The sequence below is a fragment of the Chinchilla lanigera genome, unplaced genomic scaffold (genome assembly GCF_000276665.1).
Source record: "Chinchilla lanigera isolate Chin_1 unplaced genomic scaffold, ChiLan1.0 scaffold00016, whole genome shotgun sequence".
NCBI classification, from domain to species: Eukaryota; Metazoa; Chordata; class Mammalia; order Rodentia; family Chinchillidae; genus Chinchilla; species Chinchilla lanigera.
The window spans coordinates 24,252,854-24,279,493 of NW_004955417.1; the positions used below are offsets into that span (position 1 = coordinate 24,252,854).

Below are 26,640 nucleotides of genomic sequence, written 5' to 3' on the forward strand. Positions count from 1 at the left end.
TGGCAAAGCTGTGCAGACACTGGGTTTTACTCTGACATCTCCATCATGTCTAGAGGCAGTTGCAGTGATGGTTTCCTGATCCCTGAATCACACAGAAGACTGTGCGCAATTTTCCTGGTATTTGCCTTTATTACAATTTCCCTGGTATTCGTCTGAATTCCTACCTCCTTTATTGAGCCAGAAAGAGTTGCTGTCTCACAAGGCCAGATGGGTAGTCTTGTTCAGATGTCCTTTCTAAAACTCCACCAGGGAGCCTGGACTTCCTATAGCCTGTCTCACAGTTTTGTTAGCATCTAATTTCCTATATCAAATTTTTCTGCTTAAAATAGCTACTGTGTTATAGATTTCTTATACTTGGTCCCTGACTGACATTGCTTGCTAAAAAGTTTGTTGATGGCAGGGTTTATTTTATGTCTATTTTTGCTTCCTCTGAGCCTAAGACAGTGCCTGTAACACAGTAAAAGTCAATAGTGCATGCTGATAACAAGCATTTTATGAGCCTAATAACCATTAAATATTCTCTATTAACTCATTTAATTTTTTCAACAGCTCTGTGAAGTCAAGATAGCCAGTGTTATTTTACAAATGCAAAAGAGGCTCAGAAAGCTTTAGCAAACTGCTCCAGGCATGTGATACAGGACCTGATAGGTATTATCTGATCCCATTTTGCAGGTTTCAAAATCTTTGCTCTTTCTATTATGTTATTGCCTCTGTGTATGACAAAGGGATTCAGAAGAAAAAATTAGAAAAGATGTTATTAATTGTCCTACTGACTCATTGGAAACATCATTACTGTGCCAAGAGAGTTGATTTTTGAGATTTAGGAGGGGCCGTTTTCTTGAAAAGTCAGTTTCCTACTGTGTGTAAGACACAGCAGAATGTGGTCAATAGCCTTGCTTATTAGCACACCCTCACACCTGCACAATCATACTCGCAATGCAGTCAATAGGATGCTCACAGGGCAGCTAAGATGTTGCTGAAGCCCTCTGTCAGGGACTGCCTTCTGGGAACTAAAGGAATTCAAGGTCTTTCAGGGTCTCTCAGTTGCCAGAGGAAGATAATTGACTTGTGACCAACACAAAGAATTCCTGAGACATTGACCTGGAGGGCCCAAAGTAGCACTCTAAAATAATGAGAACTCTGAGGAATTTGTGCTATTTTCCACTCCCATTATGGTAATTGTTACATAAGCAGACTGAACATATTTGTCTGTTTTCATTTAAGAGCTGCCACTAGAATGGCACATCAGCATTTCAATGCCCTGTCATTGTATATTCTGTAAATTAAAGCCGCATGGTGTCCTGTGCTTGGGAGTACAATAGTTTATATTTCATTATATACAGAGCAACTATACCTCAGCGAAGTTCTAAACTTCCTACAGTCTCAAGAAACCTTTCAGATATATGCCTAATTCTTGCTTCTCGTAAGAAAGTATCCATCAAACTATGGTACTGCAAACACAGGCAATAGAACCCAGAGAAAGTGGATGTAGAGGCTGCCCTGTGCCCCCTTTGGATAATGGAGTAATGACAGGGTTGGAGTCCTATACATTCTAGAGCAAGCATCAGCAAATTATGGCTGGTGGCACAAATTTGGCCTACCACCTGTTTTTATAAAGTTTTATTGAAACATAGCCAAATACATTCATTTGCCCATCATTTATTACTGTTTTGGGGCTACAAGAATAAAGCTGAATGTGAAAACAGACGAGACAAACCATCTGGCTCACACAGTATGGAAAATTTACTATCTTATCCTGTGCAATTTGCTGACGCCTGTTTTAGAGTATTTCTGTAAGATGTACTTATCTAGACTCACTGAATTTCAGCCTCATCGTGAAACAGGTTTGAGGGTCTGAAAACAGGATGGAGACGATAAGGTTCATGTGCACTGGGGTCCATCTAGGCCTCAATCCTCATAAAATCTCCCAGCAGAAATCCCTTTTTGGTTTTCTGGGCTTATCTCTTCTTTTTCTGTCCCTGCACTGTGACCTTCCCTCTATGGAACTCTGTTCTCTTGTTTTCTTTTTTAAAATTCCCTTGCTGATTTCAAAATTCACCACCTTATTACTTCTTTTTAACCATAAAAGACTTTTTCCCTCTAGTTAATACCCCTGAATAACTAGTCTTACCTTCAACAGCATGGTAATCATTTTTGCTTTAAAACTTTCCCGTTAACTCAAACTCAATATGCCCAGAAGGTAACTAATCATCCATCTTCTCTCCAGTATTCTGCACTTACTACCATCCAATGATTCTTCCTACACTCAGGCACAACACTGGGCAGCTTCTCCAATCTGATCTGCCTTAGAAATGTGTTCGCACGGTGCTATTTATTTTAACAACCAGTTAGAGGTCTCTCCCTCTGCCCCACACTCTCTTAATTTTCAGCAATTGCTGCTTTCACGATGTTATATGGTTGCTTGGAATTTCTGCCTGCTTTTTTGCTCTTTCATCCACTGTAAACACCCTCTGACCATGAAGGTGATTGATTCCGTGCCACATCCCCTTGCCTTCTTGTTTCCTGCTTCTCTCCAAGCTCATCAGAGTCCCTCGGACATCTGTCAGAACCAGCCTGTATTTCCACTGCTGCTTACATGGCCTCCTCACTACCCCTTGCGTCAGTCCTTGTGCCCTCCAGGGCCTCGATCACATCTCAGCTCATGAATATTTGCACAACCACTTTACCCTCTCTTTTGTTCCTTAAGCTCTTCCCTCACTTACAACTACATTGTGGTATACAACACTGTATTATACAACTACATTGTATTATATTAATCATACATTGTTTTAGAATAACTTGTCTTGTCTGCTTGTTAAACTTGTCTATTCCTCCCTTCCTCAACTCCTACCATCCTCACATCCAACTACAGCTTCTATTAAACCATTTGTACTGAACTACCCTGTAGAACATATTCTCACATTTTTATGTTTTAAGTTTAATAGCATTTTAGTAATGGTTTTTTCTAAAGTATATACAATTGGGGAAGCTGAGATTCAGACAGAATAAATAATGTGTCGAAGTAAAAAGCAATAAGAATTATCCAGCAAGAATCAGAGCTGGGTTGAAAGGCTGACCTAAACTTTAAAATTCCTGCTCCGCCCAGACTAGACTCTTAGAAGATGTACAGATCAGGTGAGGGAAACTAAATCATGTTGGTTTGGTCATAAATGAAATAATATTCCCATAGTTATGACTAAGAAGGCTTATCCTTTCTTAGGAAGACTAAAGCAGGTGTGTGTGGGGGAAGACAACCATGAAACAATTTTCGAATTAGAATCTCTATGACAATATTAAATGAACCTCGAGATTGGAGTTTTCTCTTCCAGCAAGAGCCACTGGTATCAGATCACTAACGGAGGTTTTTAAGAGATTCCCTCCTGGTCTCATGTCTACTGTGGGAAATCAGGAAGACATCTCCTCTATCACAAACACCCACATGCTTAACCTAGAAAGCTAGGTGGGATCTAAACCAATTTATGCTCCTGTATTGACATCTTCCCTCAAAGCACTGATGGCACGCAGGTGTGAGAGCGGCGAGGAGGAAAATTAGCTAAGCTGATGGCAATTTACTAATTTACACGTGGAGAGAGGGCGTTCTGGCTTTTCTTCTCTATTTCCTCACTTGGCCAAGTCCAAAGCAACAGCTCGCACAGCTGAGGTGATGGGGCTGGAGATCCTCCAAGGTGGAAATAGGAGTCCTGCCCTCCCGCTTCCTTTCCTGCAGTGCCTCGGCGGGCAGCCCCAAAGTGCCAAGACCGATCAGGAAGGTCATGCACACTAACAGACCATTCTCTTTTTCCATAGAAAGCCTGTTACCTGAGAACCCCGTGGGATAGCAGACGGCACGGGTAATAAGTGGCTTCAAGCGGCAAAGTGGTTCCTTCAGGCCAAGGTGCTGGCTGCGGGGAGAGGTGAAGCACAGAGGGTCGGACAGTGCACCTCTGAAGAAGCAACCCCTGCGTCCTCATTTCTTACATCATTTCCTAAGTCAGACATAGCCACCTTGCTTTCTATGATTTATTGGAAAGAATAAAGGCTCAAATTTTTCAGAGTTTTCACTTCAGATGGTAATTTAATAATGATCTTGCTTCTAAGAGTGGCTTAGTGCGTATATGTGTGTTTATATGTTTATGTACAGATATCTATGTACGTGTGTGTAAACAATGGTGTGGGGTGTCTGTGCGTGGGAAGAAGAGGGAAAGACAAGGAAGGAGAGCGGGGAACCCATGTTGAGTAGTTTTGAGTCTACTTGAAAGAGATTAAAGATTCTTGAGGTGATTTTTCTAATTTTGCTAAAATGGAAAAGAAAGTATCATTCTAAAGTTTCTTCATGTATCTGTATTCCAGATTTCACTACCCTCATTAACTTAGGTAGAAAAAGCAAATATAGGCTTGGTATTTTTCGTGCATTTTCCATTATTTACTAATCTATTTAAATTCATACATTTTATACAACAAAGCAAAACCTAAGTGTCATTCATTAACTAGGATGTGACTATTACTGATGGAAATCTGAAGATATAAAATCCACCTGTCTTCTATTTTTTAACTTTTTAAAAATAATTATGGATTCATAGGAACTCACAGAATAATACACAAGGAGGTTGTGTGTATTGCCAAACTAAGAAACCAATATTGGTATAATCCATTGATTTGTGTGCATGTGTGTGTGTGTGTACATGTGTGTGTGCATGTGCGTGTGCATGTGCGTGTGCACCCTTCTGTGGTCTGCAGTCATCTGTTATCAGCAGGGCTCTTCCCCACTGCCCTTTTATAGCTACACTCATTACCTACTCCTTACCCCTAACTCCTGCAACCACTGATTTTTCTTCACCAGCATAATTCTTTTATTCCATCCCCACATGCACAATTCTTTTATATCAAGAATGTTATACATGGAACAAGATAGTATGTAACTTTTCAAAATACCTTTTTTCTCCTTGCTCAGCATGATTCCTTTGGCATCTAGTCAACTTGCTGTCATCTATCAATAGTTCCTTTTTATTCCTAAGTAGTATGCCATGGTTGGATATACTGAAATTTTCTTAACCTTCCATCTCCTAAAGGATATGTGAATTATTTCCAGTCTTTGGCTATTACAAATAAAGGTGCTCTAAACATAGTAGAAGTTCTCTCTTTTCTTTGGTTTGCATGAACATAGATTTTCATTTCTCTGAGCTAAATTTCTGATAGCTTTCTTTTTAAAAGAAACTTTAAAAACCTGGGGTGTTTTATTTCTGATGTATGCAATAAGTAGACTGATAGAACTCAATTAATTTAACGTACATCTTAATCCAATGCCTCTTCTTACACTTAATAGCATAACTGTATTACCTAGTATCTCAGAAAGATTCCTTTCCTCTGTTTTTGGACTGGAAGCTTTAGAAAACTGATTTAGTGTCCCTTCTTACAGAGATAACCTCATGTGCAAACACTGCCATATGCATTTTTTTTGATGCTGCTGATTTTTCAACTATTTTTGTAGTTCTTTTAAAACAACAACAAAAGCAGTAACAAGACCCCCAAAGAATGCAAAGTCCTATTCTCGTCCTTAAGTTTTAAAGTTCTGGCACCTAGGAAAAAGACAAACTTACCCGCTCAATTAACATATCAGTTAATATAGATCTGCTTACTCCTTGAAATTTTAGGTTAGTTCCATCTTTTGCATTAATGGCTTCTCCTAGAACTCCTAAATTCTTGAGTATGAATTTTTCCAGAGGAAGGGAGTGAGAGAAGGTGAGACATCTAAGGAGTGAAGAGTTTCTCTTAGTCAAGAGAGCCAGGAACTTGGGTCACGAGTAGACCTCAGGTGGTGGTGATACTGCTTAGATAGCTGCTCAGATGTGGGTCCTTGGGGATCTTTGGGTGTTTTAAGATAGCTCTTTTTGAGTGAACTTCGTGGGGTCTTACCAGCCGCTGAAGGTTAAGAAAAGCCCTCCAAGAGCTTTCCATTCCAGATGGTGTTAGGAAAGCAAAACTAAACTCCCAGCTGTGGAAGAGGGAGGAGGAATGGACAACCGCTGCCAGCCAAATATGAGCATCTCCCATGACTGGGTCAACAGACACCTCTGGGAGGTAGTGACGGGGCAACACCTGCTGAGAGGGGTTACCACCAAGCTTTATCCTATGAGCTGCAGCTCCAGCAGCAGAATAGAGTCCAACTGCTTAGATATTGCTGTCACTATCTTCTTTTCGGTGCAAGTTATCCTTGAAATGCCCAGGCAGGGCCAGTGAAGCTTCCACACTAAACTGGACAGTATTGACACTGCCAGATTATTTTTCTGCCTACTGGCATTTTTTAAAAAAAGTCTAAATTTTAGAACGAGCTAACAAAATGCTGCAGTGAAAGTTTCTAGGACACTTGAAGGCAGCAGGTGCTCTGTATCAAAGGAGGGGTGGAAGCAAGGTTTGAAGAGACGTGTGGTGCATGTCCTGCTCTCTTGGCTATAGTAATAGTACATGAAAGTTGTATTTAAGGAAGATTTACTTAAAACACAGGAAACAAGTGATGGTAAGAATGTGGAGCAATTAAGCTCCCACATGCTCCTGGGAAGAATGCTACTGGTCATTTGGAGAAATGTGGAAAACAAGAAATGTGCTGAATTGCGTCCTTCCCCAAAATTCAGGTTAATAGCCTATGCCCCAGGACCTTTGACTAGGAATATGTTTAAAGTTAGGGGTTAAAGGGGCAATTAAACTGAAATGAGGTAATTAGAGTGGGCATTAAGGCAACATGGCTGGAATCCCTATAAAAAGGGGAGCTTCGAACACGGACATATACAGGAAAGACATGTAAATACAAAAGGCAGCCAAAGAAAGAAGCCTCAGAAGTACGTCCCACAAACACCTCAGTCTCAGACTTACAGCTTCCACATTTGTGAGAAAATAAATTTCTGGTGTTTAGGACACACAATCTATGGTTGTTAGGGCAGCTCTAGCAAACCAATACAAAGTACCAACACTATAACCCAGCAATTCTACTCCTGGTGCATCCACAGAAGATGCAGAGGTTTGTTCCACCAAAGACATATCTACTTATGTTCAAAACAGCACTTTTTACAGAGTAGTGCTGAAGTAGAGATTGCTTGAATAGCCATAAACTGTAGAATACATAAATTAATTGTGGTATATTCACATATGGAACAGCTTAGAGGAATAAATACTATAAAACAACACACATGAGTCTCACAATGAAAATGTTGACAGAGGCAGACACTAAGAGCTCATAATGCATGATTCACTTCATTAAGTATACAAAACCGATGACTCTATTTTTTAGTAGTATAATACAGCATCATATTTACCTTTGGGGAGAGCATGGTAACTGGAAAACAGCAAGAAGAGGGACTCTTGGGGTGCTAGGAATGTTGTGTTTTTGATCTGGGTGGTAGTGATTTGGGTGTGTTCCATGTGTCAGAATCCAGTGAGCGGTACAATTAATATAACTTCACAGAAAGTGTTATGTTTCAAAGCAAAAGGTTTAGAAGGAGGTTTTCTATAACCAAATAGGACAGGATTTCCTCATCCCATTAACTGCCTGTTTTTGCTTGAGGGAGAGAAAAAGAAGGCACTGTTCCTGCCTCAAGTCTGGTGAGAGGACATCAAGAGAACACTCAGGCAAGTCCTGTCCTTGAGAGCCTGAGGGCGAGAAACCTAAAGAGCCAGAGCTGAGCCTGACCACGGCTCCAATGGCGGACTACATGAGAGGCTCTGAGGCTTGGGGCTATGTGCGCTCATGTTTGTCACGTGGACATGTCCTGTGACCATTTCCGGGCCCGCTTCCCTGAGTGAACTGGTGCGGAGAATCAAAGTCTCTCCAAGAACTTCTCAAGCCCAAAGCTGGATCTATTGCTGGAATACTGTGTGTGAGTCAAAGAAAATACAAACTTGGAGAAGGACTCAGGTACATCTGTCACCAGTGGGCTACCTCCAGCAATGCGGGCAGTTCGGGTGAGGTCTGAGGAACACATCCAGAGTGAGGGCTAGCTGGTGACAGTTTTGGTTTAGTTAGAACCTTCCTGACTCATTTGCTTCATATGCCCTGGCCCAATCAAGGAAGGTTTAGAAACCCCTAGTTAGCCAAGGGCGATGTTTTGTGTTGCGTTTACCAATATGTTCCAAACTGAGAGGGAACAACCACTCAAATTTTAATTATAACTCAGCCATCACACACCTGGTGGAGGCTGTGGCCCAGGGAAAGACAGTGAGACCTACAGAGCAATGTATAAACTCACACTACTCTCATAACTTAAACTTAGGATGTTCCTCCTGTCCAAGCACTACATGTGATCCAGAAGTTGAGCCAGTTCCAGGCCATTTCTTCAGTATGGAAACCACAGGGGGCTGTGTTCAACAGGAATAGCGGTGAGACAGAAGATGAAACTCAGGAGAACCTGGAGAGACCAGAAAGAGACCCATGCCAATATTAAAACACGGATTCAGGAGAAAGGAGGTTTGGTGGTTGAGGCAATGAGTTCAACTGAGATGTACTGAATTTGTGGTGCCTCTAGGATATGAACATGAGAATTTCTTGGACTGGGACTAACTGGATTGGTATCCATAGGTGCAGGTGATGTAGGTTCCCAAGAAGAAACTTGGAAGATTAATTTAAAGAGTGAGAAGCCTATAAAGAAAATACAAAGTAAGTAAAAAGATAGTGTGAAGTGTGACTTAGTCCCTTGAAGAAAAAAGTGATCAACTATTGCAAAATTCTAGAAATGTTAGAGAAATCAGATGACCCTAGTAATAGAAGAGTGACCACCTTGTGAAAGGAGTTTAGAGTGAAGGGCTAAAAATAGTGAAACAAATGAAAAGGGAGATGAAAAGATACAGGTAATCCACATGCACTACTCCTTGGGGAAAGAGGGCAAAAGCGTGAACATACACAGGATTAAAGGGAAGGATCCTAACTTTTTTGTGCGTGCTACGACCTTCTTTGCTGTCTGGAGATGCCTATGGATCCACTCTCAAGGATGTTTTTAAATACAAAGGAAAATATAAACAATTATGAAATAAACAAAGTAATACTGAAAAACACCTAAGCAATTAAAAATTGTGATAGAATACATCTCAATATATGTTTATTAATGCATTAAATAATAGGATTTATTGGCATGAATAGTAGCTACCATCATTTCAAAACAGTGATGAGTACAAATGATACTCTAAGATACCTTCAGCAATCTTGTATAATAAAATATTACCTATGATTCTAGGGACAATGTCATAGGCAGATTATTGAGGTTTTGTGTCTACATATAATACAACAATGATTTAAATTTTAGAAAGAAATTGATTAAAATAAAGATACACACATATGTGTCTATATGAATGTGTTTCTATCCAAATTAACTAGTTCCATAGGATTCTATCCACAGATCCACTGAGGGAGGGAGGGAGGGATCCAGTGATCTCAAGGCACCTCTTCCGAAGGGAAGAGATGTCTTCTTTTTCTATGGAGAGAGGGGAAGTTTTCAGTCTTGCTCTGGCAGAGTGATGATACCATGTAGGGGTGTAGGGTACAGCTGGAGCTAGACTCTTTGGGTTTAAATGCTGGCCCTACTGTTTATTACCTGGTGGGAGGCCAGTTATTTAATCATGAAACTTCATGCTTCTGTTTCGCTTCCTGTAAAATGAGAAAGATAACAGTAACCCACCTCATAGGTGGTTTTGAAAGTTGAAGAAAACACTTCAGCTATTTTTTGTCTTAACCATGTCTACTCTTTCAGCATCTCTGGCCACCTGGGATGCCTGCAGGACATGAGGCACAGCATTCTTCTTCCCTCCAAATCACTGTGCCCGCCATGTTTTTTGGGGAGACTCTCCCCACTGGCTTCTTCTCACCCACTGGGATGCAGCTTAAATTCTTCTCTCCCCAAAAGTACTTTCCTAGAAGCCTTTCTGAAATAGGCCTCTCGCCATCCTTCATCACGGTTTGTCCTCATTTTGTTAGTTGTTTCGTCTGCGGTACGCTCCATAATGGCCAGGGTTGTGTCTGTCTTGATCCTCTACCTGACCCTGTGCCAAACAAAAGTCAGCTCTCTCTACGTATTCAATCCACCAGCCACTGAATAGGGAGCAATGGAAAATACAAGGGAGCTCCCTGCTTACGTTCATGCCGGTGGGCACGGCATCCACTTTCCATGTGGGTATGGATTTTATTAGTTTGTTCTCAGTCACATTCTGGAGCTGGTGGAAAGCCAGACACACTGCTTACATTAAAATGTTTACAAGGTAACATTCAGCTTTTCCTCAAGCACTAAAGGACCCTCATGCTATTGTCAGCTGAAATCCACATGGGCAGTACACACTCAGAGGCAATGTTTCTACCAAGCCCGTGTAGATATCCACGTACCATCCAGAAGCCCCTAGTCCTGCCTGTTCATGTTTAACTGGGTGATTTTACTCAAGTCTACCTTGTTGAGTCTTGGCGTTTTCGTCTTATAAATGGTAACTTAAGTGTATTTGCTGTGGCAGAGACTGCTAGCTATCCACCTAAATCCATTTTTCTCCACAAGGTCTAGCCTACCATTCCAAACTTCCCTTGAGGGGAAGGGCTTAAAGTCCTACCAACAGAATGCCAGCACTTGTACCCTCTGCTTACTTGCTCAAGAGCCTTTACTTGCAAGCTGCGTTCTTAAATGACTGCAGAGAACACAGCCATCCAGTGACGTGCAACCTTCAGCTAGAAATGTTAAATAAATGACAAAGAACTATGCCACTAACTTTCTGGAGTACATTTGTAACAACAGCTAGTGTTTCCATGACTAATACATATGTCCCAACTACATTATAGAGCTGTGAGAAATAGTAGATGTAATAATGTATGGGAAACAGCCTTCGGAGGTGTAAGGGCTATAAAAATTTGTCATCACTGTATTAATACAGAGGAAACAAATATCTAGTAGAATGTCTGACATAGGGTCCATATTTAATACTTATTTATTGATGAATAAATGAACGTCTTGCTGAAAACAGCCATGGATTTAAAAAAACTCTACACAACAGCACTGGTAAGTTATTTATTTGCACAAGGAGTATGTTTGATACACTTGCATTCATGCTAGTGAAAAAAAAAACAAAACAAAAAACCCAAAATAATAGCAACAACAATAAAAACAAACAAAACCTTCTGGATATATGCATCCTGCAAGAAGGTCCTTATTTTTCTATTACTTTTTCCATCAACAGTAAGTCATAAAGTACTGAAGATTATTTTGACAAAGGAAAATAGGCACTTAGTCCCACCACCCGAACTCTGCTCTTTCATTTTTGCCCACTGCTTTCCATTATCCACATGTGTGCCTGCCTTTAATAGCTGTAAATCTGTTCCTTCTTCTCTTTGTTTTTTAAATACCTTTTAATATGTATGCAGTGAGGACAGCACAGCCATGGTAATTCCCCAGAAATGATTTCAACAAAGAACCACCTAATATTTCTCAATAGTTCCAATTTAATTTTGCCAAGGGGTTCCATTCCTATTAAAACACATACTGTGGAGAGGTGTTTTTCATAAGAAAATACACGGGGGTGTTAATTCTCACTACAATTAGAGTGATCAAGATGACAAATGTCACAATTTCCCATTTTCTATTTAATGGCTATCTCGTGGGTCTTACAAAGATTATGCGAAGGGTAAATGAGTACACGGAGACCATATTCAATGGCCACAATGAATTCAATGATTAATTCAACAAATACTTATTGTGTACCCACTATGCCTGAAGCAGAATGTGGATTATGAGAGAGAAGGCACCACCTCTAGCCTTGAAAAGGTTCTATAAGGTAGTGGTGCGAGGTAAGAAGCAGTAGCAAGGTGTCTGCAGTAGGGGTGAGGACAGGTCAGGCTCCTGGAGAAAGCGATACCTGGCATAAGTTAGACAGGTGAGGAGGTAGAAAGGAGTGCCACGCTCCCCAGACACGTGGACCAGAGGTGAAGAGGGAACAGCACGGGGTCGCTGGCTGCAGGCTCTTCTCCCTGACTGCAGATTAACAGCATCCATGGGGAGCGAGTGAGTGAGAGTGGAGCAGCAAGCAGAGGTTGGGTCATAAGAAACGAAGCTTCATCAGAGCAAGGACGGGGTCTGCTGAGCAAGGCCTGGGATGGTACCTGGCACAGAGGGGTGTGGTCTGCACTGTGGGATGAACTCACCTGCACCCCGCCATGCAGGTGAGTCATTGTTGTCACGGCCCCTGGGCTCCGGGTGCAAAGGAAGAGCGCCCATGGCTGGGGCTGGGGACTGCTCTTCCTCAGGACTCGTTTCCATGCGGGGCATGTCAGGCGACATCTGCTTCTCAACACAGGGCCACCGCATTGTTCTTCTTGGTCCATCTGACCGCTGCTGAACAGCAGGAGCAAGGCAAACCTGAGACGTGCCCGAGTCAGAGATGCCCAGTCCGGGCTGGCTTCTTAGCCACATTCATTGTTAACAGCCTCGAGGATGCCACGAACATTGCCCCCCAAGGCACGGGAAAGGAGAGACTCCGGTGCCACCTTCAGACCCGTAGTTTAGAAAGAGAGTTGGCTTGAGCGGGAGAGAGGTCAAGGGAGGGGCCAGGTGCCAGGGAAGGCTATGAAGACCTTGACCTCCCCACTGATCTGCCTGCATCTTTACTGGCAATAAAATTGCACATATTTAAGGTGATGTTTTGATATCTATACACAGTACTCTGAATGATGCTTGCCACAAAAAGCTAATGAACATATCCAGCACTTCACCTAGTTGTTGTGTGTGTGCATCTGTCTGTGTGTGCGTGTGTGTGTGTGGTGCCAACATTCAAGATCTAGTCTCTTAAGAAATTTCAAGTATTATCATCCCTTTCGTTTCCCTTCCATCCCTCCAGCTCGCCTTTCCCTCTGAACAATTACTTAGTATTTCATGTTCATTGTGCATTTTGGTTCATATTTCAGTTTCTCACCCCAGAGAGACAATGTGATATTTATACATATGTATCCAATTTATTTCACTGAAGAATGTGGTCTCAATGTGCAACCACTTAGCTAGAAATGGCTCACATTTATCCTTCTTTATGGCTGAGTAGTACTCTATTGTATAAAAAACCCCACATCTTTTTCATACATTTGTTGATTGATTGGCATTTGTGTTGCTTCCAAGATTTAGCTATGACAAACTGTGCTGCTATAAATGTGGGTATGCGTATATTGCTGTGGTGTGATGTTTTTAATTCTTTTGGGAAGGTACCAAGGAGGGGAACAGCTGGGCTGGATGGAGCCTCAAGTCTTAGTTCTGTGATCACCGCTCACTTTCTACATGGGTGTGGTTCCAGGCTCCCCAGGGGATACCAACATCTGAAGAAGATCAAGTTCTCCATATTAATTGGTATAATATTTGCATATAATCTACATACATCTTCCCACAGACTTTAAATTATCTCCATATTACTCATAACATCTCATATAATGTAAATGCTACAGTCCTACCTTGGCGCTTAACTGCTTTGAAACTGTCTGTGGTACTCCATACATTCTGACTCAAAACTTTGGTACTTGTCATTTATTTGGTACTCAATGCACAAGATAGAATTTTGGTGTTGATTATCTGGTGACTTGCTACCCTTTCAAGCCAAAACAACTGTTTGGTGTTCACCATTTTTGGTTCTTTTCACATCTTGTGGAGCCAATTAATGGTGTGTATTGAGGCAGCACTGTACCTAATTATTATACTGCATTATTTAAGAAATAATGACAAGATAACAAGTCCTATTTTTTGCCCACGGTTGGTTGAATCCATGGATGCAGAAGATGAGAATATACAGCCCACCGTCTATAACACAGTACTATCAACTGGAGTCATCATCCTGTAAGTGAGGCCTGTAGGTCATCTTATGATTGAAGGTTTGCATTCTTCGACCATCACTTCCCTATTTCCCCATGTCTAGACCTTGGTTGCCTTACCCTTGCTTCTAGGCCTCAGAACTACTTTTAGTTGTACCTAAACATCAATGATGACAAAATGCCAGCAGGAAATGAATAGATTAACAAGACAGGTCTAGCCATCATTTGTAAGCAAAACCAGACTTCACTTACAACAGCCCAGCAGGGAGGCTTAATTTGGAAACACTTTGCCATTGCTCTACGGGGCACACTAAAAATCCGTGGTGCCACTGACTCAGGGTGGGAGGGCTCATGGATTCAGCTGCTGAAGCGCGATGTGAAATTAAAAAGAGAATGAAATGTGTGATGTTATTTAATCACACCAAGTGCTTCAATTTCTCAATAAAAGCACCCTGTTCTCCTGTGTCAAATTGGACACACACACACACACACACACACACACACACACACACACAGATGAATTATAGGTAGGGGATGGATTAACTCTCAACTGCCTAGTAATCAGTAGCAGGGATCTGAAATGCAAATGACAATTGAGTTTTCTCATAAGTTCTCAGGGTCAATCACTCCAGGATTTGGACCAACATAAAACGGTCAAACTGTGAGATAAACCCTGAAATATCACTTCCTTGAAGAGGCCAAAAACTCAGGGTCTTTGGCTGTGGTGTGACTTGGGGAAGAGAATATTTTAAAACCCCTAATATATTCTCAGTCACATTCTCCTTTTGCTGTGACAGCTGAGCAGGTGACTTATGCTGCTTTAGATTTCAAGGAGGAAGACAGGTACAAAGAAGAAAGAAAGGATGATCTTGCCCTATTTAGGAACCTGTATTTGTGAGGAATTGAAAAGTTTATAAATCTGTATCTAAATTGATATTAGGTGGAGATCACTACCCTTTCTCCCCCAACTTTGACACCTCCCAACTGTGGCTATAACTGTAGCTGTTATTTTATGGCATGTGGGTTTTGTTCTGACAATAAAACAATTTAATTTTGCATGATCTGTGCACATTTCCCTGGCTATGTAGACACTTTATGGGAACGGGGTACAAAATGAATTATGAGTCACTCTCCATAAAGGACAGCAAGGCACCTCATCTAATGTAGACGGTTACTGTGGCTAAGTGTCCCATTCTTCTGGATGAGGAGATGCCTTCTACATGGTTCAATTTGGCAGCAGAAAATACATACTTAGGTATAATTAGTTTAACACAGCCAGCTTTATATCACATGTACAGTGGTGCAAATCAAAGATGAAAGTATCTAGAAAACAGATATTTTGGTCCTTTCCATAAAGTGACCATGCAGTGGCTTGTCACATGCACATGAGTGATCTCCCACCAATGCACAGCCAGTACAGAGGTTTGTCTAGAGACTGATCCATGAAGGGATTACGCAGGGAACATAGGAATGGGCTGCCTGGAATTTCAAAGTGATTAATTCTTCAGGCACATGGTTTTCATATTTGGTTTTTGGAAACAACTTTCTAAAAATAATTTCTGCTGCAAGGAATCCAAGTAATTAATAGCACTCCTGGTTTCTGCCTTGCTTTGAAAAGCCAGGGCATACCTTTTTTGTGGAAATTTATCACACTGTGTTCTGATCCTCGGATCTCCTCCTCTAAACACGGTGGCTTCTCCAGAGCAGAAAACCTGACCTGCTCATCTTTGTCATCCATTTCCACATCAAAGGCTCCCAATAGACAGGTGTGAGTGACGTGCTAGTTATCGCAGGAAGCACTAGTTATCTCAGGAAAAGCAATGCATCAGTGTCAGAGGGAGAGAGGTGGGAGATGGAAACAAATCAAGTGACATTTTACTGAAATGTATCCTCTAACATGAAAAGAACTACTAAATGAGTCCTTTCTGGTCACTGCATGAGGATCTATAATAATTTCGCTATGCACTACATTTCTCTGGCTCCCTGAAGATCTCTTGTAGACTTCAGTGTTCCTGGCCCCAGCACGTCATGGGCAAGGGGGCAGGGGCTGAGGCAACACTGATAGGACTTACACCAAGGTTCTGATCTCCTTTTCAGAAGCTCAGTCTCCAGCTGCAAAAGGTGTGAATGCCAGGAAAATCTTTTCAGATTTGCCAGATCTATTTTCAATGTTTATTATGTAGATTTCGCATGACATCTTTTCATCCACTTACATGTTATTATTATTGATACTATATATATATATATAAAATCAAATTTATTACAAAGTAACATAATTAGTATAGAATGTGATCAAAATACACAATGAATGACAAAATTTAAAAAAATATTACAGTAAAAGACACATTGTCATGAATGCCTTTTGCTATACACCTCCTCAGTTTGGACACAGTTATCCCACCATTCTTGCCACTTTCTGAAGCAGTTCCGGGAGTCCTCTTGTCTGTCTTTATGAGGTGTGGTAAGAAATATGATGAACACTGCTGCCGAGGGCCACCCAAGAGGGAAGCAGGATCATAGCAACATGATAGTGTGTCCTCATCCACCTTACTCACGAGATCTGGCTTTACGCGACTTCTGGCTCTTCCTCAAAGTCAAAATGGTCATGAAAGGGAAACATTTTGAATCAATTCGGGGCACCAAGGCAGTGACAACAGTGCTACCAAGGAGGTCTTCCAGAACTGCTACAGAAAGTGGCAAGAACAATGGGGTAAGTGCACCCAAAGTGAGTGGGAATGTTTTTGAGGGGGACTCATGGCACTATGTTTTTCACTGTACTAATTAATAACCCTAAATTTTCACTGTATTTTTATCATACTTCATATGCACTAAAAATTCCTGGTTATGTTTCGATTCAAGGAATAGCACACTCTACTCTTTCTTGAGCATACAAAGCAATGACTACGACTGTGACTCTCCTCCCCTTTAAGCCCCCAGAACTTGCCGTTGTTTTTAGGGTCAAGCCACAGTCCTCACCATGGCTTTTCAGGGCCCCCCAGGTGTGATGCTCCCCATCTTGGGCCATGGTCTGCCTTCCTACTTATGTCCTGCTGCCATCTATTCAGCCTAACAGGTATGTTCCAATCTCTGGGCTCTTCTATAGAGTGTACTCTCCATCACATTGCTGCTTTTCCTGCTTCTCTGCTTTACCCTTTCATTAGTGATGGTTCATATTACTGGACACTTTCTTAAAAATCCTTTCTATAACCCTATATTCCAGGTTTTTCCTCATACACAACCATCAAATAACCTCTTTACAACTGTCATGTGGTAATTACTTGTGCAAGCCTTTTTCCATTGCCTAGGTTCCACTCTACATTTTGTGTCATTTACTGTCTGTCATGACAGTAGTGGAAAGGTATGTTTGGTTCATCGCCCTGTCCTCAGTACCATCCTAGCACACAGGAGGCACTTAAATTTGTTGAATGGCTGAAGTCAACTAGAGTGACTACAGATACAAAGCATCAGTGTGATTTAATGAACAGTGGGTAGATTTTGAATTATGTTGGAATTTAGCCTTCACCCTTGACAGCAAGAAGGACAAGTCACTTCACCTCAGTCTCTGTGTTCTCATCTGTAAGTAAGATGGCACAAACCCTACCTCTGAGGACAACGTGTGCACACTGCAGAACTTGAAAATGGTGCTCTTGTTCATGGACATACTACTAGAAATAGCACCCTGTGTATAATAACTATGCCCATCCTTTTCACGTTTCTGGGGAAAAGCTTCTGGTGAAACCAAGCATCACACTTTCTTCCTCGAGAAATCTAAAGAGAATAGGACACAGAAAAAAGTCCTTGGTACTAATCTATGTTGCTAATAAAGGCACTTTAAAGCACCTAGAAACTTAATTCAAATGCCAGGTTGATGATTTCAAATCGAGGGAAGACATATAAACCTTCTCTGGATTATTGTTGTTTGGTGAGAAGTTAAATGGAAAGAGTTTTAAGAAAGTAAAAATAGTCACTAAATTAGGAAGCTGGGCACCATGAGTGGGTGGGAGGAACATGACACTCCAGGCAGTCCTGTGCCCTACCATGGACACAACCTTCCAGGGCCACAGTGGAGGGAAAGTAGGGACAGAAAGGCTGCTCTAAAGAGTAAATTTTTCTCTTCTCTACTTTTAATTTTTAAAAATAATAAAATGTTATAAAGAGGCATTACTACAATTATTTTGGTAAACATCATCATGGGATTATTAAATTAAAACCTTAAGTGTACAATTATTTAAAATAGCTGTTAAATTAGTATCAGTATTAAAATCACAGTAAGCCAAATACCTATGCATTGAGTACTGACTTCAGAAGTAAAATATAAGCAGTGCCTTTGAAGGCCTGGCACTCCTCCCCCAGAGCCATCCCCACGCTCCACCTGTGATATCCACTATACTGAACTTCTGTTCTTCATTCATCTGCTCTAAAAAAAGTACATCTACCACCTGTGTTTGCATCCCTGGTCTAAACAAGGTTTAGCTGCATTTTGTGTATTTATGAAATTTATGTGAATGGATCATGCTAAATGTTTTTCATGATATCTACTGTTCCATTCTGTCTTACCATATTGAAGCATGTGGCTAATTAGGGCTTTTATTCTATTGTGCAAACATACCATGATTTATTTCACCATAACTACAGACAGAGTTAGGACATATTTCCAGCTGTAGAATATTACTTGCTATTTTTGTAGACTAACTTTGACATTGGAGTAGGGAGCGTGCTCTTAATACTGAGGGTTGAGATGTGGAGCTACAAGAACTCATTAGGCAAGAGAAAAAGTCACAATGAAACAATGAAACAATGTGGATGGTACATTATAGAGAAAAAAACCATACAGAACTCCTGTGAAGGCAGTGATATTTCATGGCTATTACAATGTGGTCCTTCATAGAGAAACAGGACAAACATTCTGGAACTAGACAGGTTACTCGTAAGTTCTGTCCAACTTACATAGGCAGGCATTTCATGGAAGATACTAGCTGACTTAAATTGAGTGCAAAGGACAGTGGGCAAGACAAAGTGTACACAAGAGAAGGGGGCTCGCTCTTAATGGAAGAGTTCTCAGATACATAGAAAAATGCTAAGACAGAGTTCTACTGTGGGTTTCATGAACTTGGCTGCTCTCCATGATCCTCAGGCTGCTGAATGACAAAAGTCATCATGTCCATGCATATTATGGAGGTCTTAATGCATATTATGGAGGTATTAAGAGTGTCAGAGGATGCAAGAAGTCACCTCAGATGACCGTGAAAAGTGAGTTATCAAATAGACCACCAACATGGGATTAAAGAAGTTCCTCAAGACAAAAGTGTGAATAAAGAAAATATTCAAAAGAAGAGAATGGTACACTTTGGATAAGATTTACCACCAGACTGTAAGAAAGTAACTTCTTTGTATTCTGAAGGTAATTACTCAAGAATGTAAACATTCTGAAGAACAGGTAATGAAGCAATAGATGAAGGTAAAAAGACATCTTGTAAAAATAATCCAAGCAAGTGAATAATTCCATTGTAGAATTTAAAACCACATGGAAAACTATACAGAGGAGAATCACCTGTGAATTAAGTGGATTAGGCTAATGAAATGGAACAATGTTCCCCAAGGCTTGATGATCACCAGAAGGGAGTGGGGAATAGAGACCAAAAGCAACATTCCTAAGGTGAAATCTAGGAGATTTTGACTCAGTGAGTCTTAGGGGAGGCTATGAAGTCTGTGCTTACTAAAATTCCCTGAGGTAATTCTAAAATTGACCTGGGATAGAAACTACTAAAATAGCATGAATGAGACAATCATCCACCGTCCAGAGGGAGAAAAAAGGCAGAAAGAGGAGTCCAGAACATGTATGTGTCACACCTGCCTGATGGTAGTAAATGAGGAAGCTCTCAGAAGAACCCCAGCAACAGAATCAATGTAAAAAATGCATATTGAAGAAAATCTCCCTGGAATGAAAAGAAAAAAAAAAAAAAACAACAGTTCTGAAAGGTTTTATCGTGGACTCAACAAAAACTGACAAATGTTTCGATCCTAGAAATATTAGGTATAGAAGTAAACATTTTCCAAAATCTACAAAAGAGAAATAGATCCCTTACAAAAGAAAAGATGCCACTGGAATCTGTCTGTGTGTTCAGGCAGCATGACTATTTCATGATTTCTGGTCTCTACTATCTGTCCAGTAGCATTGGTAATGTGAAGGCAAAAAAAGAAGACATTTTTCAGCTAGCAAAGGGCTCTAGAATGTCAATGTTCTCTATGGTAACTAAGATGAAGCAACAATGTGGAAGTTGAGGAACACAACATAGTTAAGCAATGGTGCTTTTAAGAAGACTGTCAGTGATATTCTTGAAATAAGAGGTCAATTATATTAGAATCAATCACGACTGACTGGGACAAATGTTGCACAGAATAACAAAAACTGAGCAAGAGAGAAGTGGTGTGTGGGGGAACACAGAGGAAAAAGGATGTGTTCAGGGATGAATTAATGATTGGTTCATTCTTGATATTAATAACTTGAGAAACAGGCTTAGAAAAAATTAAACATTCATTATTATTATTTAAAACTTGAAAGGAAGTCAGAGGAACTTAAAACAAGTAACAGACCTTCCAAATTCTTGGGATGACAGGGTAAGGAATTAAAACACTCAGAATGTACAGTAAAACTAGCCCCTTCAAATAAAAAGGGGGCAATAAAGGAAAGAGAAATACCAAAAAGTCAAATGTAAAATAAGAGAAAGAAAGAAATAATGGATGATTCAAAAAAAAATTAAACACTGCCATTTATGAAAGCCCAAAAATTACACACCAAAATATTAACAGTTGTTTCTGCATGGTGAGTTACAGTCAGTTTTGGGTTTGCCACAGCCAAATTGAAAGAATCTTTCTGACAGTGATTATAAGTGTGTGTGACCAAAGGTAAAATATAAACCTAAATTTCCCTTGCATTCATCTGAATGAACACTGATCATGAAGCCACTCATTAAACTAGAAATGACCAGGAGGGCTGCAACAACTGAGATTGGCATTTGCTGTGATTACTCACCATGTTTCACCAATTTGAGTCATTTCCCAAAACAGGACACACAGGTGTTGTTCATTTCTGTAGTCCCCACACTCATTACTCCTCACCGTTGTGTTCCTTCCTGCTCTTCTCAGCATGACCACGGTGGTGACAGGAAGGCACCGCATAGCGTGTCTGTGTCTCTGTGTGCAGAGGCATGAGACCCTGGCCCTCAGCTACAGGACAGTGGTCCTCTGCCTCGAGGTCAGGCTGTGAGTGCTTCTGGATGGTATTCCAGTACCACGTTGTTTGTACGGTAGTCCTAGTCCTCATAATTGCTGCTGTTAGAAACATCAAACTCCAGACACGCCGAGCAAGTCACTTCTTGAATCTTGCTGTCACCCTGGAATGCTTCGCCTTGTTCAGGCTTGGTGGTGGAGTTCACGGCTTCCTGACCCCTGAATCCTCCCTGTTGCAGGGGAAGTTAGGGGCCCCCTTCTGACGCCCTTGGCGTCCTCTGTCTATCCTCTCATTCATTTCATGTGCTATTGTGACTGCTTAATAACCTCTCTCCCTGAGGAAATGACGGTCTCACAGAGGAGAACATGGGCTGCGTGGTGGCAGAGAATGTGTGGTATTTGCCTTGCAGCATTAGCTCAGTGCCTGAAAAACTACTGCATGGAGGATTGTCTGTGCGGCTTCACTTCACCTCCCAGCCCCTTCTTTGTTCACCTCTTGGTGGGAAGGTCCAAGAGGCAGCATTTGCCCAAAGCTTGTTCCTGCAGGTTCTGAGGTTCACAGTGTCTTCCTGGGCTCAGCTGACATTTTTAAAAGTATTTTTTTTTTTTTGGTTTTTCTCCGGTACCAGGAACCGAACTCACGACCTTGTGCTTGCCAGGCAGGGGCTTTTGCCGCTGAGCTAAATCCCCAGCCCCTAAAAGTATATTTCTGTAACTGTGTATCTGTGATACATAACATTTGTGTGCCAAGATAAGTTGGCCAGAGCTCCAGGGCAAGTTCGCTATTCTCTATGACTTCAACCTTGTTGCAGACCCTGGTGTATCTTGAGCTGCTTCTCACTGACTTTGGATGCTGGGTCCACTCCTCTCTAAGAAGGGAACATGGATCTCACGGAGCTTTATGCAGAATGGGCCCAAGTGGGCCATATCTAAAAGAGAAGACATGCTCACAACCACCTGCTATTCATGCTCAGTGTTTCCAGGTTGAGGAAACTGCTCACCAAAATTTATCTTTTAGGATATGAATGAGTGATGGTTCCTTTATTTTACATTTTTGCAAATGAGAGCCAGAATGGAGTGTCCTATTTTCAGGAAAGCAGAGGGGAGTGTGAAACATAGCAGGACTTATAAAGAATTGGGGTTTGTGCACTTCACCCTCCCCCAGCACCCTCTTTAATCGCTGGCCCTTGCAACCTCCACTCTGCAACCCACACTCCCATCAGGCTATGTGTGGTGTCCACTCCGCCCAGGTACCAGGCCCCTGGCATGCATGTGTGCCCCTCCCTTCAATGCCCTGCCCCACAAACCAATAATTATCTTTCAAGATACAGCCCAAATGGTGCACCTTCTGCAAAGCGTTCCCTAAGTACTTCACCCATACTTAGAAACACAGTACTAAGGTAGCAGTTATTAGTACTTATGTCACATATTCTAATTAATCTGTTTACACAACTCTGTTTATGAATTTATTTAACAGCTAGTTACTGAGCATCAGGCATGCATTGGTGAGCTGAGGACCTGGCTTGTGGCTGTCATTTCTACCAACCTAGACCTCAACACTGCACCTGGCATAGGCTACGATCTATCACTTTGGTTCATGAAGCCAATGATGGATAGGTAAATCCCAGCTCTTTGACATTCAGAAATAACTATGCTCACTTAATAACAGAGAGATGTCTGCCTTTGTGTCTGTGACATGGAGAAAAGCCATTGCAATGTCTTCTCCCCTTCCCTTTCGTCTTTTTATTCTCCTCCCCTCCTCCCTCTCCTGCTAAGAAGTTCCTCTCAAGTCTATTCCGAATCACAGCTACCATAATTCTAACCTCTTCTGCAGTCTTCCATTCTTTGAAGTTAAAAGTGTTGTTCTTCATGACTGTCTATATTTGAAAACTATTCTAACATTTTCTAATTTAGTCCCACTTTCAAAAACATGTGCTGTGAGAATTCCAGTTAACTTCATTTTGCTTATAGAGACCACTTTTCAAATCCAAACATCTTTAAAAATATTTTCTCCTGTGTAATGCTGAGGATCTTGCATATACACCTTAAGTTGTGGGGCCAGAAACTTCCTAGCCCTTAGAAGGAACAGCCACCTCTACAGCAAGAGGAATTTCCCAGATCTCGTAAGAGCACACATGTGTTGCCTCAAAGGTCCTTTACCTGGGGCTCAACTAGCACCCCTATTGTTATCTTACCCCTAACCTCCAATTTCCTCTGTGTACATGACTTTCTGTAGCTCTCTGCTACCACCTTTTCCTAGTTCCCTAATACTCCTACATGTTTAACGTAGTTTTTCCAAGGAATTGTCTTCCCTCACTACTTAGGGGGACTCATACAAAGCTACTTTGCCCTAAGCCCTATTTGTCAAATAATACCTGGCAAAGGATTTTCAGTAAGTACTAACTCTAGTATATTTTGAGTGGTATAAGTGCTTTCTCCCTTTATCTTGCTATTCTAAGGATAGAAATCTAGCTTCCCTTTAAAGTTTGTGCCAGATCTGCCAGGTTCATCCACTACCGCTCACTACTTTAGGGAATGATCAGACACCGGACATCCTCTCCCACCTGAGCCTGGACAGCACTAGGAAAGCCGCATGAGGGAATTAGGACAGTAAAAGAAGAACAGGGAAGTAACACATGTTGAGGGTCCCCGCTGCTGGCAGCAGGTACTGCACGTTGCTCTGTATTTCTTAAAAACATCTCATGAATGTAAGAAGCCTGTTGCTTACCCCCATGTTGCAAATTAGTTAAACAGGATTTGGCAAGATCAGTAACCTACTAAAAGTCAGACAGCCAGAGAGTGATAGCATAAGCACTGGATCACAGCTCTGTCTGACTAGGGACCCAGATCAGGACTTCTCTTCTCAGTAAGACAATTAAACATCAGGAGAAGTTATCAAAGAAAGCTAGACAGTCCCTTTTTCATGAAGGCCTAACCACAGGCACACTGTTTATGCTCACTTAATAACAGAGAGATGTCTGCCTTTGTGTCTATGATAGGTTACTCATGACTGTACCTAAATTGGGACCATGGACAATACGATCTTTTAAAGCTCCTCTGAGGTCTATGATTTTTATCATGGTAGAATCATCTTTATGAATTGAGGAAGAGAAAGCCTTACGCTTCAGGAATTTCATCCCTATCATTCTCCTTTGAAATTTTCAGCACTCTGGATTAGAGGACAAAACTATGCAACCAAGTGGGTCCCCAGTAATTGCTGGCTGGGGACCAGTAATCCGCGTCACTCACCAGCTCTGCTTTTGCACATCGCTGTCCCTGTACGTGCCCTGGGTCCCAAGGTATCTTGGATCTGAATCAATCAGGATTGTCAAGACACCAAGCGTGCTGTCTTGACATGCCTTCTTTAATCTTACTTCCCCTTCTAGTTACCTCCAGCTTTCACTCGCTTAAGGTGGTGCCTATGTAAAGACCAAATCATGCGATTTGAGGTTGAAATGTACTGACACCCCAGGACAGCAGACCCTCACCAGCTAGGAGGAAGGCACAACTGCTCCACACATCAAGGAAAGGTTGTGAAAAGTGACAGGACAGAAAACAATCAGTACGTCAGGCATATTTGTATAAAAATTTAAAGTTCTTTTCTAAAGTGGGTCTCTTTAGCCAGAATTGGATAAGGCACACAACAGGTGCCCTACTATGTACACACTAATAAGCACTTCCCATTGGTGGCTTTTACAGTTGCTATTTAAATAACAATTTAGTTTTTAATTTTATGTAATTGCTAAGGGAATGAGCTTACAATGACTTTGGATTCTAATGCTGAATGACTAAAATGCTACTCTTTAGAGAAGAATGTATCTCTCAAGGAAGATGACATTTTCCTTACAAAATGATAAGGTATGGATAAGCCATGAGGACTGTGAGGAAGAAAGAAGTTTGGCTGCTTTTGTCATTGCTTTCACCTTTTGTTAATGAGTTTCTACTTGAAGGAACCCACAGTCCATGGAAGGAAGGTAGTGAACTGACTACTGGTTTAGTAGTTCACCGAGTTCCCCTTTGTTAATGGAAAATCATTTCCACCTGCAGAGCTCAGCCTCTCTAGGCTGGGGCACGGCCCAACTGCTGGGTGAGGCATGAGCCAGGGAAACATCCGTCCCTGACCGTTCCTGATACCTGCCTGTCCTATCAGCTGACAGAAACAAAAGCCACCTTTCAAAACCCAAATGCAGTGTAATCAACACACTGTAAGTGGTGATCACATCCATATTTTTATACTAATGCTAGTATCTTTGGAAGAATAAAAGCCACCAGGGTCTTGCTTCCCTTCTAACTTCACTAATGTCATTAATTATACAGCAAGGGGGGAAAATGCACAAATTGACACTTTGCCAAACATACTTGGAAAGGAATAAAAGATAATTCCTGGGGATAATTAAAATCCAGGCCTTCCTCACATCTCTTTAAAATTAATTATTTTAGTTGCACATATTTATTGAGTACAGTATGATAATTTGATACATGTGTAGCATGTAATGATCAAACCAGGCTAATGAATAATACTGTCTACTTAAACATTTTAAAAGTTTTAAAATGAACACATAATAATTGTATATATTTACGAGGTACAGTATGATATTGCAACAGATACAGTCAATGCATACTGATCAGATCGGGATAATTAATGTTTCCATTTCCTTATCATTACATTGAACGCCTCTCTTCTGGTTCTCTATAAAATATATACGCGCTTACTGTGAACTGCAGCCACCCCTCCGTGCTACGGAACCCCAGAACTTATTACTCCTAGCTGTGTCTGGTACCCACTTCCACCCCGCCCTTCCCAGTCTATTGTAATCACTATTCTATGTTCAGATGGGCTTCTGTTTGAAACAGCAGCTCACACCTCTTTTTAAGAAGCTAAATGAGACTCTGGCATCTGCCCTGGGTCACTGAATCCTTCATCTCTGGCTGCAGCTTCGAGGAGTGGCGCTGATGGACTGGCCTCATTGCCATTTCTGCAGCCCATGCAAGCACAGCTGATGGAATGATGCGTCAGTAGTTTTGTTCTGCTTTTCGATGGCTCCCCCAGGGTGATTCTGAGTAACTGTGCCTGGTTCCCGCAGTGTGGGGGGTCCTCTCTTCCTTCTTCCCAAGCAGTCACTGAGCACAGCCAGGCTGCCTCTGTGGGGGAGGCGGTTTGCAGCCCATTCTGGGCTCCTCCAAGGCACGTTTTCACCTATCTTGTTGTCTCGTCTGTGTATAGGTGTAATCAGTGGCTCGACATAGATGAAATGGTGTTTCTGAATAAAAGAATGTGCTACCCAGGAGGCATGACCAGTATTTAATTTGCTGCCTGTGTTCAATAGACTGTGAGCTCCTCAAGGGCAGGGAGCATGTCTCATTTGTCTTTGTAACTGTGGTGACTAACACACATACATTGGTTCATTCCTTTATTCAACAAATATTTACTGAGAGCTGGAGGTACCAGATGAGTCAGGCACAGGCTTAAACACAGGGTTAGACATTTGATTTGTCACACAGGCTGGACTGCCATGGCGTTCCTAGGTTTCTGCTACAAGACCCACAAATATATACTCAGAATAATCACAGAAGCTGGGCTGTCTTACTCACAGACTCATCAATAGCAATGA

General features: G+C 41.5%; 1 protein-coding gene across 5 annotated transcripts in view; it reads right to left on the reverse strand.

Moving 5' to 3' along the window:
- The window catches only part of Samd12 (sterile alpha motif domain containing 12), a 404,233-nt gene that overhangs the window by 115,514 nt on the left and 262,079 nt on the right, over positions 1–26,640 (reverse strand). Inside the window, exons 5-6 of one of the 5 annotated variants that reach the window (XM_005381903.2) lie at positions 9,576–9,628; positions 7,243–8,396 (exon numbers count right to left, since the gene is read on the reverse strand). The exons of 2 other annotated variants lie outside the window; for them this stretch is intronic. In XM_005381903.2, coding sequence (XP_005381960.1) covers positions 9,609–9,628 — 20 coding nt within the window. In that variant the 3' untranslated portion in view covers positions 7,243–8,396; positions 9,576–9,608. Of the gene's footprint in view, positions 1–7,242; positions 8,397–9,228; positions 9,456–9,575; positions 9,629–26,640 lie in introns of those variants that run through there. 2 more of the 5 variants (XM_005381904.2, XM_013512788.1) reach the window with 2 other exon arrangements.